The sequence below is a fragment of the Nestor notabilis genome, unplaced genomic scaffold, assembly GCF_000696875.1.
Source record: "Nestor notabilis isolate BGI_N333 unplaced genomic scaffold, ASM69687v1 scaffold19440, whole genome shotgun sequence".
Lineage (NCBI taxonomy): Eukaryota > Metazoa > Chordata > Aves > Psittaciformes > Psittacidae > Nestor > Nestor notabilis.
This window is the reverse complement of record NW_009911785.1, coordinates 1-14,516: the sequence shown is the minus strand read 5'-3', so window position 1 is coordinate 14,516 and position 14,516 is coordinate 1. Positions and strand designations below refer to the sequence as shown.

Genomic DNA, 14,516 nt, shown 5'->3' with positions numbered 1-14,516 from the left:
TTATGCACACACCATCTTCATCCCCGATCCCTGGAGTTCAATAGAAGGAGTCAGTTTGTTCATCAGAACTGATACTTGCAGTGGGAGTATGTGAACTTTCTACCATTGTGACTTAGAAGCATGCACGTAAAATCCACGGGCAAGTGTTGTGCTGGTGACAGTGACCTTGGATGTCCTGTGTAATGGCAGGGAAACAGCGTGACTTACTACATGTGTTCTGCACTTCTAGGGCTTTGGTCAAGTTGGTGGGTACTCTTCCAGAAGGCAATGGACCATGCCAGAGCAGCAATCTCTAACTTGGTAAGACGCAGCCCCCTGTGGCATTTGTCTCTTGATGGGCTGATGGTGCTGCAGAAGAAAGGTTTAACCACATGCGTGTTAGTATTGGAGAAGATGAGAAATCCGAAGCAGTGTTGGGTGCTACTGTGTGGGTTGTGAGCCAAGCGTCACTGTAACTAGCTGGCCACAATAAGGGAGTGGCTTATGCAGTTCAGTGCTGTTTGGTTATCAGTAACTGCTACAGTATCTCGGGTCTCTCAGGAAGCTGATAAGGAGGGGGGGCAAGCCTTGAGCAATGTTCCAGGAGGAAGTACTGCTGAGGAAGCTGATAAATGCATGTGTTGTATTATGTTACTTTGGGGGTGGGAGTTCAACCACGAGTTCAGCTTTTCAGTGTAATGTGCTTTGAAACAAATGTACAGGAGCTTGCTCAGACAAGCCTGCCAGTCCTAGACAGCTTGGTCTGTGAAATGACCCTAGGCTAGGCCTGCAAACGTGATGGCTTGGTCTCTGCACAAGTGTGGAGGTTATGTGGGGTAGTAGCATGTCCTCTGCAAAGGGTGAGGGAACCTGAGCTATCAAGCAGCTGAGCAGGGGCACTGCTAGGATAGGCTGCTGTGTTGTGCTTTCTGAAATGTGAGCAGCCAGCCACTTCATTGCTGGTAGCATGGGTCAGGATGGAACCACAGGTCTGAAATGGTATAGTATTGTTTTTACTAGCTGAGCTGATGTATGGTCTCTGCACTTCCAGCCCCTGACTTACAGTTTGAGAGCAAGCTGAGAACTGTGAAAGAGGTAAAGATACTGTAACAGAGGTTGGGTGCTTGCCACCAGCTGCTTCCCCAGTACAATGGAGAGGGGCTGCAGGACTATTGCTCCCAAAACTATTCCTCTGGCTTTTTAGCCAGACTCCTGCCTGTCCCAAACACAGCTATGGCCGCAGGCAAGTTCAGCGGCTCTAATGGAAGCTGAGTGGTTCTGCTCAGTGCCTGGCTACGCCTGGAATTGAGTTTAACTGTCTGTTAATCTGAACAACTGCCTTGCGCATGGGCTGCTGTTCTGTGAGCAGTTGGACTATGTGTTGCAGCTGTTCAGAAAAGTGGGCTCCACGCTGGAAGCTGCTCTGCTCAGGCACTGATAAACTCTTGCTGAATGGTGCCAGTTGCTGGTGGATGCAGGAGGTGTGTCCTCAGCTTTCATGCTAGCTGAGGTAGCAGGATTCCCATGGGTCAGCTCTCTTCAGCCTAGCAGCTTCATAATGCTCATCAATAGTGTAATTTAAGAGTAGCCTGGGGCAGTTTAACACAAGACTATCTAGATGCTACATGAAAGTATTTACATAAAAGTGGATGTGGCTCAAAGGCACAACCATGCAGGGTTGCCTTTTCTCTGTGCTGATCAAAGTTCCCTTCTGTGCAAACTGCACATGTTCAAGTGAGATCGATGTGCTCCTGATTAAGACCAGGAGTTTCTGCTTCAGTCAGCCTTTGCCATGGGGTAATGTGGGAAATGCTGATGCCATTGGCTGTGTCATATCTGAAATAGACTCCAAGCTAGACTCTGACCAGTGTAGCTTTGCACTTGTGTAGGGCAAACAAATGCTAAATAGGCCCTGGAGACCCCGTGCTGGGTTTAAGTCTGACTCTTCAAAGAAGCCAGTCTGACTTACTGAAAGCCAAGTGCTCAGGCTGTGTTGGAGCAGTTTCAGGTGGACAAGCTGCATTTGATTTGGAGCATGGGTGCAGCTGGCTGCAGGGACTGTATGTAGGCTGATGTAGCAAACTCTTCCATCTCTTGACTGTCTTTCAATGCAGTTTGGCGGCGAGCCGATGTCATACACGCGTTTCAGCATTGCGCGGCAAACAGATGGAGACAACAGCCATGTGGAGATGAAGCTGTCTGCTGATGATGAGGAAGGAGGGGAAATTGGGAGACAAGAGCACGTGCATGCCAGCATGCCTCCACGGAGGAGTGGCAAGAACCTCTGCTTCCTAGTCATTGCAGCTCTCCTCCTCCTTCTGATTGGTAAGGAAGGGTGGGAGGCAACTGCATGAAGTGAATTCTGGTACTGTGTATATCTGAGGCCATTTACATTTGGATCTGTATTGTTTCATGAGACAATTAAAGAGCCTGAATCCAGGCTGCAGCCTCTTGTCACTAAGTATGTCTGTCTCAGACTTATGGTACAGAATTGGCACAAAGTGTGAAATCTGACAGTGGAACTGTGTCTTAGCTGAAGGGTAAGCTGATCCATGTGGCAAGTGTACTGGTTTTCTCTTGATTAACTCTTAACACTTCTGTAGTGATGTGGCTCAACATATCAGTGAAGCCTCTGGTGCTTGTCTCAAGAGTTTTAGCCCTGCCACTGGACTAAAGTAAGCATTCTTCTTCCAAAGTGGTGCTGGATGGACTCTGCCAAGCACAAGATCAGATTTACAGTGTACCTTAAAACATGCCAGCTCAGGCAAAATGTCAGGCTGCATAGTCCTGTCTGTCCTTAGCTATGCCAGCTAATCAGAAATGGTGTGAGAGCAGAGATGCGTCTTAACCCTGAAGCTGCTTTGAATGCACTTGTGTGGTGTGGGGCTGGTTTAGGCATCTCTGTAGCACAAAAAAATACCTCTTCTGTCTGTAGGGTTTCTGATTGGCTACTTGAGTTACCGTGGACGAATGCAGAAGGCTAGCAGGTGTCTGGATGGAAGTGGCAAGTGTGAGATGACTCCTACTGCATCTTACTTAACGGAGGATGAAACTGAGGAAGAAGAGGTTCCTGGATCACCTGTCTTATACTGGCCTGAGCTCAGAGCCCTGTTGTCAGAAAAGCTGTCAGCCAAACATCTTGAGGACAGCTTGAGGTAACGGTTCCAGAAAGCTTAACTACAGCTATGAGAGGCACAGCCTGTGAGCAGAACTCCTCGAGCTCCTTTGGAGAGCAAGGGCCTTAAAGATGATGCGGGATAGTATGTGGTTAAACATGGGCTTAAATGGCCCATCCAACTTGGGTTTGCAGGCTGCAGCACTGCAGTGCAGCCTGGTGCTGTAACATAAGCTATGCATCTGTTACCTACAGGCAAAGAGCAAACAAGGACTCTTTTGAAGCTGGACAAATTGAAGATGAGAAAACTGCCAGTTACATTCATGACCAGCTTAATAGCTTCCATTTGGATGAGGTCTGGAATGATGAGCACTACATTAAGCTGCAGGTCAAAGGCAGGTACGTTAATGAAGAGGTGCAGATCTCTTCCTTGCAGCATAGATATCTGTAGTCTTGAACAAACATATGTTTCTGCTGAAAGCAGTGCTAAAGCTGTGAGCCAGCTACCGCTCTCCAAAGAAGGCCTCAACCTAGCCAAGCAATGGCTGCTCCTATCTCTTCTCCAGCTTCCCAAATCCAGAGGGTCTGGTAGCAGCCCTGTGGATTTTTCCTGGGGCAGCCGTTTCTTCAAAGCATGCTTAGGAAGTAGAGAGAAAACAAACTTGAGTAAAAACTAGGCTGAAGGGCAGATTGCGTGTGTGTAAAACTGCGGGTGTGGGCACTGTCTTGTCACCCAGATGGGTGCAGGGGATCTGGCAGTGGCTCTTATAGTAGCTCAGGAGGGTATCAGCAGGCACTCTGTTGGCTGACAGCTCACACCTTTGTCTTATTTGCCCTCTTTGTGTTTGGGGGGAAACAAATTTGCTTAGCTCCTCTTAGGAGATGACTAAGAGACCTGAGGCAGATTTTTTCTGCCTTGTCTTAGAAATTAGCCTTCATTAATGTCTCTGAACAACTGCAGAGATTCTTGCATGGAAGTACTGGGATGACTACCTGCTTCAGGCTTTACATTGACTCGATCATAATTGCTGAAATATGGGAGCTAGTTAAATATGGAGTTTATGTATGAAAGAACATAACACTGTCTCTTTACATTTAACAGTAGCAACAACAGAGTGTCTATTCTGCAAAATGGTAAAGAGGAGGAACTGGAGAGTCCCAGTGCATACGTGGCATACAGCAAGACTGGCTCAGTTGTTGTAAGTGACTCCAAGAAGATCTGGGAAATGTACTTGCATGCTTACGAGGTGGCAATGTTCAAAATATGTCCCTTTGAGATATGAAGTGTATAAGCCATCCCCAGTTAGAGACCTGGGTTGGTGGTGGGGAGAATTCAGTGAGGAGCAGGCCCACATTTTTAGCAAGAAGTCAAAGTAACTGTTTATACTTCTCTGCTGGGATCCAGACAGGAACCTTGTCAGAAGTGCTGCTCAAACAGGCATGTTACATGCGATCAGTTTACATTACTGAGCTTGAATTCCCTGCTGTTAGCAGGAGTCACTGTTACTGTGACTCTGTAGGCTGTATCAAGTATCTTACTGGCATGAGACTGCTGCATTTATAACCAGTGTTTCTGTCCCAGGGCAAACCAGTTCATGTGAACTATGGACTGAAAGCTGATTTTCAGAAGATGGAGAAGCTGGGTGTTACACTGAATGGAACTATACTCATCTTCAGAGCTGGAAAAATAACCCTTGCTGAGAAGGTAAGCAGTCCAGGCCAAATTTGGCAGCAGGAAGCTGTGTTTCCTCCTCTTTGAGGCTTAGAGGTGTGTCTTTGTTCAGGTCTCTAGAACTTGTGTTCGTAGGCTTGTCCCTGCAGGTCTGGTCCTGTGTGTATGCACTAAGCTTCCACATACAGATTGGGACACCAAAACTGAACAGAGCTGGTTACCGTTCATGGTGGCATTCTTGTCCTCTGGCAGTCTTGCTGGGACAGCCAAGCATCTGGAGTGATGGAGGCAGCCCGGAGGCTATATGGTGCAGAGCTGGCTGGTATTTCTAAGTACAGCAGTAGAGCTGCTAGAAGAACAGCCTTGCCTTCAGAACACCTCTTGTTGCTGCAGCCAGATACTTTCAAATCTTGGCTGCACTGTCTCACTTGGGCTAAGTGAAGATGGTGGCACTGCATGCCCAGTCAGCTGCCTTGCATGTTGCTGTAATGCTCCCTGTGTAGCAAATAGAACCAAATAGGCAAGCAGCCTAAAGGATCCAAGTCCTTCTGTATGCAAACTTGTTATAGGCGTCTGACCCAAAGCTGTCCCTCAGATGGGTGTTTCTGGGGAGGCTGGGGCATAGGACTCTGTGCAAGCAGGCACAGTCTGACTGCATGTAAGACACAGGAAGAACTGAAAAGTGCTTCTGCAAGGGGTGCTTACTTTTTCTCCAGTCCCGTCCCACTTTTCAAGCTGGTATCTAACCTTGCAAGAGTGTTTGTACTGGTGGCATATCAGAGGCAGGCCTTAACTCCCCTTGCTTGCAGTGCAGATGTGCAGTAAATGTTCTTGTTTGCTTCAGGTTGCAAATGCCCAAGAGGCAGGAGCAGTTGGTGTCCTGGTGTACCTGGATCCCTACGATTACAAGAACACAGATGCACTTGTCCCCTTTGGACATGTGAGTATGCAGCTGACTCTCCTTTTGTGTTCTTGTTAACCTTTCTTGCTGTGGACTGCAGCAGTCCTTCTGCAGGCCTCTGGCTCAGCAGTGCTTCATGCCCTTGTGTAGATGAAAACTGTTGGGCTTCTCTGAGATTTGAGGGCTCCTCTTGCTTTTCACAGGCCCACCTTGGAACTGGAGACCCTTTCACCCCAGGCTTCCCTTCTTTCAATCACACCCAGTTCCCACCAGTGGAATCTTCTGGACTACCTCGCATCCCTGTTCAGACTATCTCTAGTCAAGCAGCAGGCAAGCTGTACAGGTAATAATTTCTCCTGGCTTGCGGGCTAAGCTGCTGTGGCCCTCTTGGAGGAGTCAGGATGGCATTGAGGCGCTGTGAGCCCAGGGAGCTCTCTGCTGGTCTCTGCTGTGTATCGCAGTGAGCACTTACTGGAACTGGCTGGAGAAATGTTGTTAGTGTCCATGTCTTATGTCTTAAAGACAGAACTTAGCTAGTGTTGGATTCCTCTTGGCTTCTGCCTCCTACCTCTCCCTGCATAATTAGTGGTACAGGACTGCAGGTTATCTCCTGAGCAGGTCCTGAACAAAGCTGCATCTGCAGCTGTAGGCTTGCTTTCTTCACAGGATAGAGGTCAGAGCTGTATAATGAGTTCAAAGGGCCTCTCATTCTTTTTTTTTTTTTTTTTTTTTTTTTTTTTTTTTTCCCCCCCTCAGCAAAATGGATGGAGACAAATGCCTGCTGGAGTGGAAATCTGGGGTCATGGGATGCAAGATGATGCTGAGCAGCACGACCAACATGACAGTAAAACTGAGCGTGAACAATGTTATGGTGGACCAGAAGATTCTGAACATCTTTGGTGCTATCAAGGGATTTGAAGAACCAGGTAACAGCAACTGCCTTGTGGCTTAGTCTTGAAGGGAAGCCTTCATCTTCTGTGATCATCAGATGACAGTTGCTCCTACAAAGACAACCACTTCCTTAGCAGAACCAAGACCTGAAGGGTCAAGGAAAAGATTGAACCACACTGCCAGAGAAAGGCTAAATGATAGCAAGCAGTGTGCCAGATTTAGGAGTCAGACTCCATACTCTGTTCCTAGCAAAGACTCAAAGCTGCTCTTTTGATAAATGGTGTTTACAACCTGAAGATTGCAGCTCAGATCTTCTTGTCTCCTTTATAGATCGATATGTTGTGATTGGAGCCCAGAGAGACTCCTGGGGCCCTGGAGCAGCCAAGGCTGGTGTTGGAACTGCCATGTTGTTGGAACTTGCCCGTGTGATCTCAGACATAGTGAAGAATGGTAAATACTTGTGCAAAAGCATGGGAGTAGGAGGTGATGCAGATTTAGTTCTCTATGTGTTAACATTGAAGAGCCCAGCAAAATAATCCTATGGGAAGGCAATAGGGAATCTGACTAAGCTTCCTGGAAAGCTACTGCTTTTCCAGCATAGACAACTTGCCTGCAGTGGGCACTTGCTTCCACTGTGTGCTTGTATCTGGTATTGCTTGAGTTCAAAAATGTCCTTGGATAACACATGGTGCAAACCTCAAACTTGAGCTGTTTATTGAGCAGCCAGGTCTAAAGGTGGGAAAATACTGAAGTGGCTGACCAGCTGGAGCAGTGGAGGCTGCATGGTGGCACTTAGTGTGAGTGTTCTTGTCTCCAGGGTTAATTTTGGGCTCAGGCACCTGAACAAAATAGGAGGGAAATGTTTTCCTACACAGCTCTGCAGCATGGGGGTCAGTGTAGAGTGTCCATGCATCTACTGGTGTGCATATTTGTCTGCAGCAGCCGAAACACTTCAGCTCTGTCTGAGGAGCAGGAGATTCATCACCCCAGGCCCTCAGCACTAACCTACATCTCTATGGGGGAAGGACAGACATCTCAGTCTCCCTCTCTTTGCAGGTGGCTACAAACCAAGACGCAGCATCATCTTTGCTAGCTGGAGTGCAGGAGAGTATGGAGCTGTGGGTGCTACTGAATGGCTGGAGGTACTGTTTCTTCGGTGGACTTCTGTGTGATGACTGTGCAGTTGTGATTTCCTGGAGTTGTATTGCTACTGCTCATCTTAAAATACTTATTTTATTCCAGGGGTACTCTGCAACGCTGCATGCCAAAGCCTTCACTTACATTAATTTGGATGCTGCAGTTCTAGGTAACCTGCTACTCTTAAGTTTCTTGAAACTGAGTGGGACCAGAATAGCTTGACTGATATCCCTTAACCTCCAGGAATGGGGGCTGTGCCAAAGGTATGCAGAGCCTGAGCTAAAAGGAGGCAGCTCTGCTAGGTCCCAGTAGACTGTACTGTGTCTCTTGAAGATCCTTTGGCAACAACCTGTAGGTCAGTTGTTGCACAGTCACAGGGCTGAGCAGCTCTAGCAGCAGTGGCTAATTGTGCCAGCATGTCAAATGCCCTTGTCATTTTTTTCAGGCTTCAACCACATGAGGATTTCTGCTAGCCCACTGCTGTACACGTTGCTGGAGAGAACTATGAAGGGGGTGAGTTGAAGGGTCTTGGGCTAATCAAGGTGACTGTGCTTTTAAGGAAAGCAGCCACAATTGTGCTGGCTCATTTTTCCCAGCTGACACCTTCTGAGGAGAAAGCCCTGAATAGGAGAAGGGGCTGAGATACTCTGGAGGGCCCTGTCTGAAGTCAGCTGGGCTCTGGGAATTGCAGTTCGTGCATGCAGAATTTAAAACTGGCAAATGCCACATTTCAGTGGGAGGTGAATGCTTGTCCATGAACTGTGTGGAGAAAGGAGATGCCTGACTGGTATCTGCACAGGAATGCAAGCTCCAGGGTGGACCTGGAATCCCCAGCAGAGGTCAGAACAAGTGCAGTGACTATTAATCTCTGTGCAGGTGAAGGACCCAACAAAGGATTCGGGAAGCCTGTATGACAGAGTTGGCTCTGACTGGGTGAAAACAGTGTAAGTATTGTCATCCTGTTCTTTGGGAAAGCAAATCCCCACAGAGGAACAAACTAAATGGCCTCTGTTCTTTGTGCTGGAGTGTCATACTGCTGTCTGGGGGGAGCTCTACCTGCTGCAGTGGGATCAGGCAAGTGTAAATAGTACACTTGCTGCACTTAGTGCTGCCCCAAGCCGCCTGTAGGCAGCCTTTTTTGTGGAGCAAGAACAACCTTGTCCAAAGACAGGTGGCTGGAAATGGGCGAGTAGCCCTCAGTGCCTGGCTGGGGTTCCTTGCCAAAACCAGCCTTGTCTAGACAGGGTAGTCCAGTTGGCTTACAGCTTCAACTCTAGGGCTTGCAGCTTTTCTCCTGGTGTGTCCGAAGCAGTTGGTAACCACTCAGTACTTGTCTTTTGCAGTGTTCCCCTTGGTCTGGATAATGCTGCATTCCCTTTCCTGGCCTTCTCAGGAATCCCAGTGATTTCCTTTGGTTTCTGCAGTGTAAGTGCTGTCCGCTTGACTGGTGTACTCATTCCGTGCAGAGTGTTGACAGGATGTCTGCTTTCCAGGGTGGCAGACACAAGGTGCTGTCCCAAGCTCCTTGTCCATGCCAGAGCCTCTCTGGGGGAGGAGATGCAGCCTCTGGACCTGGCGGCTATGGCAATACTTGCTGTGAAAGTAGTCTCTGGGGCATGGTTGGCCTACAGTCTCTGCTCCAGAGTCCTGAACACTCTTGTTTTGTTGGGAGAGGGGACACTTGCTCTTCTGGAGTCTCAGATGTCAAATGTTGCAGAAGTTAAAAGTACTAGAAAGATGTCATGCTGTTGCTGCTTCAGTGAAAGACTCTACTGTGGCCTGCTGGTCAGCAAGCAAAGTGCATTGGGGAAGCAGTACTGTTGCCTAGAGCAAATACTAATTCAGACTGTTCAGGTGGGGTGCTGCATCTTGGGGCTGGAAAAAACGGCATCTGCCAGCTCTGTTACTGCAAGGTGTGCAGCTGGGAGCCCTTCTGGTAACAGCTTTTTCTGCTTATTGCTTGGATTTTGATAGTGTCAGACTTAACCCACAAAAAAACTGGAGTTATCCTATCAGGAAGGGTTGGAGGATGCTGCCAGCACATACTAAACTGGGTGCTGGGGTTTGCCTACCTGCGCTTCTGCATTCAACTCTGGTAAGGGAAAAGTTCTATTGTGTCTTTAGGTCCAACAAAGTAGTAGAGCATCCTGCTGATTGCTGGAAACTGTGAGGGATGAGATGCAGGAGCTCCATTCCCTTCCCCTGTGCTTTTGAAGTTTTGCCCCTCAAGTCTTGCTACTTAGCAGCACGAGGAGATGGGATGTGGTAAAGTACCAAGCAAACTGCAGTGGGAGGTAAAAAGTCCTAGCTGGAGAAGCACTCTTGCCTAACTTCAGTGCCTTCCTTCTTGCAGAAAGATGAGGAATATCCCTTCTTGGGCACTACTGAGGACACTGTGGAGAACCTGAAGATGACTGACAAGTTGTACACTCTTATGCGTGCTGCTGCAGAAGTTGCTGGACAGATAGCTCTCAGACTGACCCATGATCATGAGCTTTACCTGGACTTTGAGAGATACAGTGAAGAATTGCTAGCATTCCAGGAGAAGTTTTTGCCCTATGATCGGGATGTGAAGGTAAGAGAGGCTCCGAGTGCTCTGAATCCCTGTTACAGGGCCATGTGCTAATAAGGCTTTGCTGCTATTGGATACAGCAGGGTGGACATGTTCCTCCTTCGGGCACCAGAGTGTACCAAGATGTGATGGGAATTGGTGTTCCTTACAGAGCAGTGGAGGCAGAGTTGCTGTGTCAGACAGATTTAGCTAATCTGGCTGTGGTGAGCTCTTGAGGAAATGGATGTGGATGGTTTCTTGTCTGGTTACCATTCACAGCACAGTGCAGCTTTGCATCTCATTTGCACCTCTGCTGAGAGCTCACAAGAAACTGTAGGTGGAGAGAGACTACACTGGGCTCAGTGACCTCAGAGGAGCCTGCCAGGAACTTGCTTTGCTGCTTGGTTAAACTGGGTGGGGGGGAGGACGGATGACAACAAACCCAACACTTTCTCTTGGTAAGAGAGCAACGAAAGAAGAAAATCAGGTTTGCTAACAGTTCCTCCCTTACAGGCTCTGGGGCTGACCTTGAACTGGCTGTTTTTTGCCCGTGGTGACTTCCAGCGAGCTACAGATACACTGAGACGAGACATTGCCAACAGTGACAGGGAAAACAAGATTGTCCGCAGGGCCCTGAATGACAGGATTATGAAGGTGAGTACAACTAGTTTTCCTTTTTTCACAAAAGAAAGAAAGGTTGGGATGGGCCTCTTCCTTGCTGTGCAGACTGGTGTCTCTTCGCTTGCATGACTGACTTCTGCACTTGCTACTGAGAGAGGGTCTGGCACAGCACAGAGGTGCTGTGAGAAAGGGCTGGGTGGGGATCAGAGGTCAGGAGCTCTGTGGCAGATTAGGAAAGAAAACTTGGGAGGTGAGGGTGTAACCCTAAATTTGCACCTCTGCTTCAGGTGGAATATGACTTCCTCTCCCCGTACCTCTCGCCAAAAGATGCTCCCTTTCGCCACATCTTCTTCGGCAGAGGCTCCCACACCCTGCAGAGTCTGCTGGAGAACCTGCAGCTGCTGAGAAACAGCAGGGACAGCGTGGACGTGAACGTACTGAAAGAGCAGCTAGCCCTGGCGACCTGGACCATTAAAGGAGCTGCCAATGCCTTAGTGGGTGATATCTGGGATACAGACAATGAATTCTAGACATGGCAAACACCTGGGTAAGGTACAGGATTAGGGATACCCACTCCCTAACATGGCATTATTTTTCTGTAGATTTTCTGGCAACAAATATTTTTTTGACCAAAGTTGAGCATGAAATTCAAATCTCACCTTGAGAAATTCACAGGAGGCAGTTTTAAAGCAGGTACTAGGCTTACCATGAAATCTGACCAGGCTCCCATCTGACAAACCAGTCATGTACAGCTGCTTGTGGGGCTTTGCTTTCCAGTGTACTTGAGAACCAAGAGCTCAGGCAACTCCTGAACTGGTACCTTGAGTGGGGAGGTACCTTGTTTATTTAGGGTTTTAATTGTTGGCCTCCTAAACCTAGTGATAAAATGGGGAATGGATTCCTTTTAACTCTTGTAATGAGGATCCCTTTTCTGTCAGGGAGCTGCAGAGATCAACCTGTAGCTCAAAAATAAACCAACTTAGTAATAGCCCGCAAGTGCTGGATTATCAGCAAGCTCTGAAGTGCCCAACCTGCCTCTACTCAACAGGAGGGTCCCAACAACATCTTAGAGGCTTGCTTCTGCCAAGGCAGGTCTCAATACCCTGGGAAAATGACCCAAAGGTTATCTAATGCCCCCTTTAGATCCTTAGCTGGCACCTCAGTGATTCCTGCAGCATTGAGGAATGGCTCTGGACTGGCACTTCAGACCTTGCTGCTGTGGGGCCTTTTGTGAATCGAGTCTCTTGCTGGCCAAACCCTGTCTGACTGATGCCATTTTGCAGGATGGCTCTTGTTTGGCACTGAGATATTTATTTGTTTATTTATTTATCAGTGACAGCGTTCACTATAAATGGTGTGGTTTTTTTATAGAAGATAATTATCGGAAGCAGTGCCTTCCATAATTATGACAGTTATACTGTCGTTTTTGAATAAAGCAGCATCTGCTATTACAATCGAACATGATACTGGAACTTTGCATTTAAAATAACCTAAACAGGCCCCTCAAAAAAAGTTTTGGAAAACTAGCAATTAAGCTTTCTGTGGCAAAAACACCCCCCTGGAAGAAACTTGAATGTGTAAACCTGGTAGCAAGTATCCAGGTTGTGTGCTCCAAAGCGATCCTTGAAATGTTGAAAAATTGGAAATACTAGAAATTTGGTTTCCCTTTGGTGTCCATGCCCCTCTGTGGGTTTCGGACCCCTCTTTGCCCCCCTTTCTGGATGCAGTGTGCTCTCACAGGGAGCACAGCTTCCCCCTTGGCCGCAGCAGTGGGGCTCGCTGTGTAGCCCTTGCTACACCTGCGGCAACACGCAAACTTCTTGTACTTCAGATTAGGCATTGGCCCAATTCCTAAATGGCAGCTTCCTGCAAACTTCCAGTACCTTATGTATCATGAAATCTAACTGACATTATCGGGGGCAGTGTCTTCCATAATGTGTAAAGAACAAGGTAGTTTTTGCCTACCACAGTGTTATATCGGAGGCAGTGACCTCCATATGTTGCACTATGGGTGTACGTAATTATCGGGGACAGTGTTTCCCATAATTGTTCTATGCTTATCATGCAATGTCATCTGCGAAGCTTGATGGTTAGTATCTAACATGGATCAATTTCCTGCAGTCCTATTTTTTCACTCTCCTGTGGTGATGCAAATACAAACTTCGGTCTGTTATGTGCTTCCCTATATTCTACCTTCTCCCTAGGCTGAACTGTTTCAAATTACCGTGCTGTCTTGAAGTGGCTTCCTGCCTCCAGTCATGGGACTGGTGCTTGAATGTTTTTTGGAAACTAGGCTAGTTAGACTGTGTGCTCTGTGATTTAGTGAACTTCCTTCAGATCTATTACAAGGACTTGGGAAGTTAAAGGTGAAGGTAGGGCCTGGGGACGATGCTGTCTGGAGGGCTCTGGTCACTGCTCTAGATGGGCATGTGTGCTACCTGAAGGCTGGCAGATGCTGCTGTGTGTGCAGGAGAAGTAGCTTGCTCCCCAGGTCCCACTGGAAACTCCAGTCTTGCCCCCTGGGTGTTGTGTGGAGTGGCACCTTTTTCATGGTGCCCCTGTGCTCCCTGACCTGAAGCTGCACACTCCTGATGCTGCCTGTTCCCAGAAAGCAACTGGCTCATTGTTGCCAGCCGTGTGCTCTGCAAACAGTTCTGGCATTAAACCTAAACCAAGCAGGTAACCTGAGCCCCAGCCGTAGTCCTTGAGGGAAAGAACAGTGTTAGGCTGCAACAGAGGCCTGGCCTCTGCAAGGAGCGGGCAAGGATGAGCCCCCAGCCTGGTCCCTTGAGCTCACCAGGATTGAAGGCAAGATTTTCACCTCTCTCAAAAGCCCAATGCCCAGGCTTGTGTTGCTCCTTCCTGCTCTTAACTACCCTGGTGTCTCTGAGGCTTGTGAACAGCCCTGTCTGTTACTGTTTCCTAGTGACACTTCTCCGGATGGCATTTAGGAGCTGCTGTCTGGGAGTCCTCACTGTAGTGTTTGCATGCATCTTGATGTCAGACTTAATCATGCGCTTTGTAGCCGGCAGAGAAAGACAAAGCCAGTCTCCTGGCTGGGCAGCACAACTGTGACTGCTGGGATGTTGGGATGCCTTACACAGCACTGGCATCGGAGTGGTGTGGGGTGTTAAACTCTGTTTCTGGGTTACCTGCTGTCTGCTTGAATAAAGTTTTAAAGCTTCAACACACAACTCCTCTCATGGGTCCTTGAAAAGCTGGGATGCTGGTGTGGCTGTGCATGTGCTGGGGCAGTTCCTGCTGCATCGGCCTGAGGTGATGTGCAGTAGCAAGTCCAAACGGCCAAGCAGCACGAGAGTCCTGCCTCACTGCAGGCAGCTAGGATAAGGACTCTGGCAATGAGGTGGAAGAGCACCTGTCTCCTGGGTGCCTGCGGCCTCTTGATCACTGCGTTGATCCAAAGCTCCTACAGCGCTGGGGTGGATGGTGGAAGTATGCAATGTCAGACTTCCCACTGGCATTTGGTTGCCCTAAGAGCCGGAGCTGCCTTCCCAGACCAAGAGCCTTCTCGTGTGAGACTCCGCTGGTTTGGGGCTTTGCATTTTAAATACACTCAACCTTCCTTCCCTGGTGCTGGTCTTCACCTCCTTCAGAAACACTGCATCCCGCGAAACTATACCGTTTCAGG

At 48.3% G+C, this 14,516-nt stretch overlaps 1 protein-coding gene across 1 annotated transcript; it reads left to right on the top strand.

The window, feature by feature from the left end:
- Nucleotides 1-236: 236 nt before the first annotated feature.
- Nucleotides 237-11,457, top strand: TFRC (transferrin receptor). Its single transcript, XM_010016407.1, has 18 exons — nt 237-300; nt 2,094-2,304; nt 2,915-3,134; nt 3,350-3,493; nt 4,197-4,293; nt 4,677-4,799; nt 5,611-5,706; nt 5,871-6,010; nt 6,424-6,593; nt 6,889-7,008; nt 7,615-7,700; nt 7,801-7,864; nt 8,141-8,208; nt 8,572-8,639; nt 9,039-9,120; nt 10,049-10,270; nt 10,760-10,900; nt 11,155-11,457. Exons 1-18 carry the CDS (start codon nt 268-270, stop codon nt 11,395-11,397), a joined length of 2,328 nt encoding a protein of 775 aa, XP_010014709.1. The 5' UTR covers nt 237-267; the 3' UTR covers nt 11,398-11,457.
- Nucleotides 11,458-14,516: the final 3,059 nt, after the last annotated feature.

Coding starts and splice junctions, on each gene's coding strand:
- TFRC (XM_010016407.1), top strand. CDS start 268: ATGGACCATGCCAGAGCAGCAATCTCTAACTTG. Junction 6,594..6,888: donor CAAGGGATTTGAAGAACCAG/GTAACAGCAACT, acceptor TCTCCTTTATAG/ATCGATATGTTGTGATTGGA. Junction 7,009..7,614: donor CTCAGACATAGTGAAGAATG/GTAAATACTTGT, acceptor CTCTCTTTGCAG/GTGGCTACAAACCAAGACGC.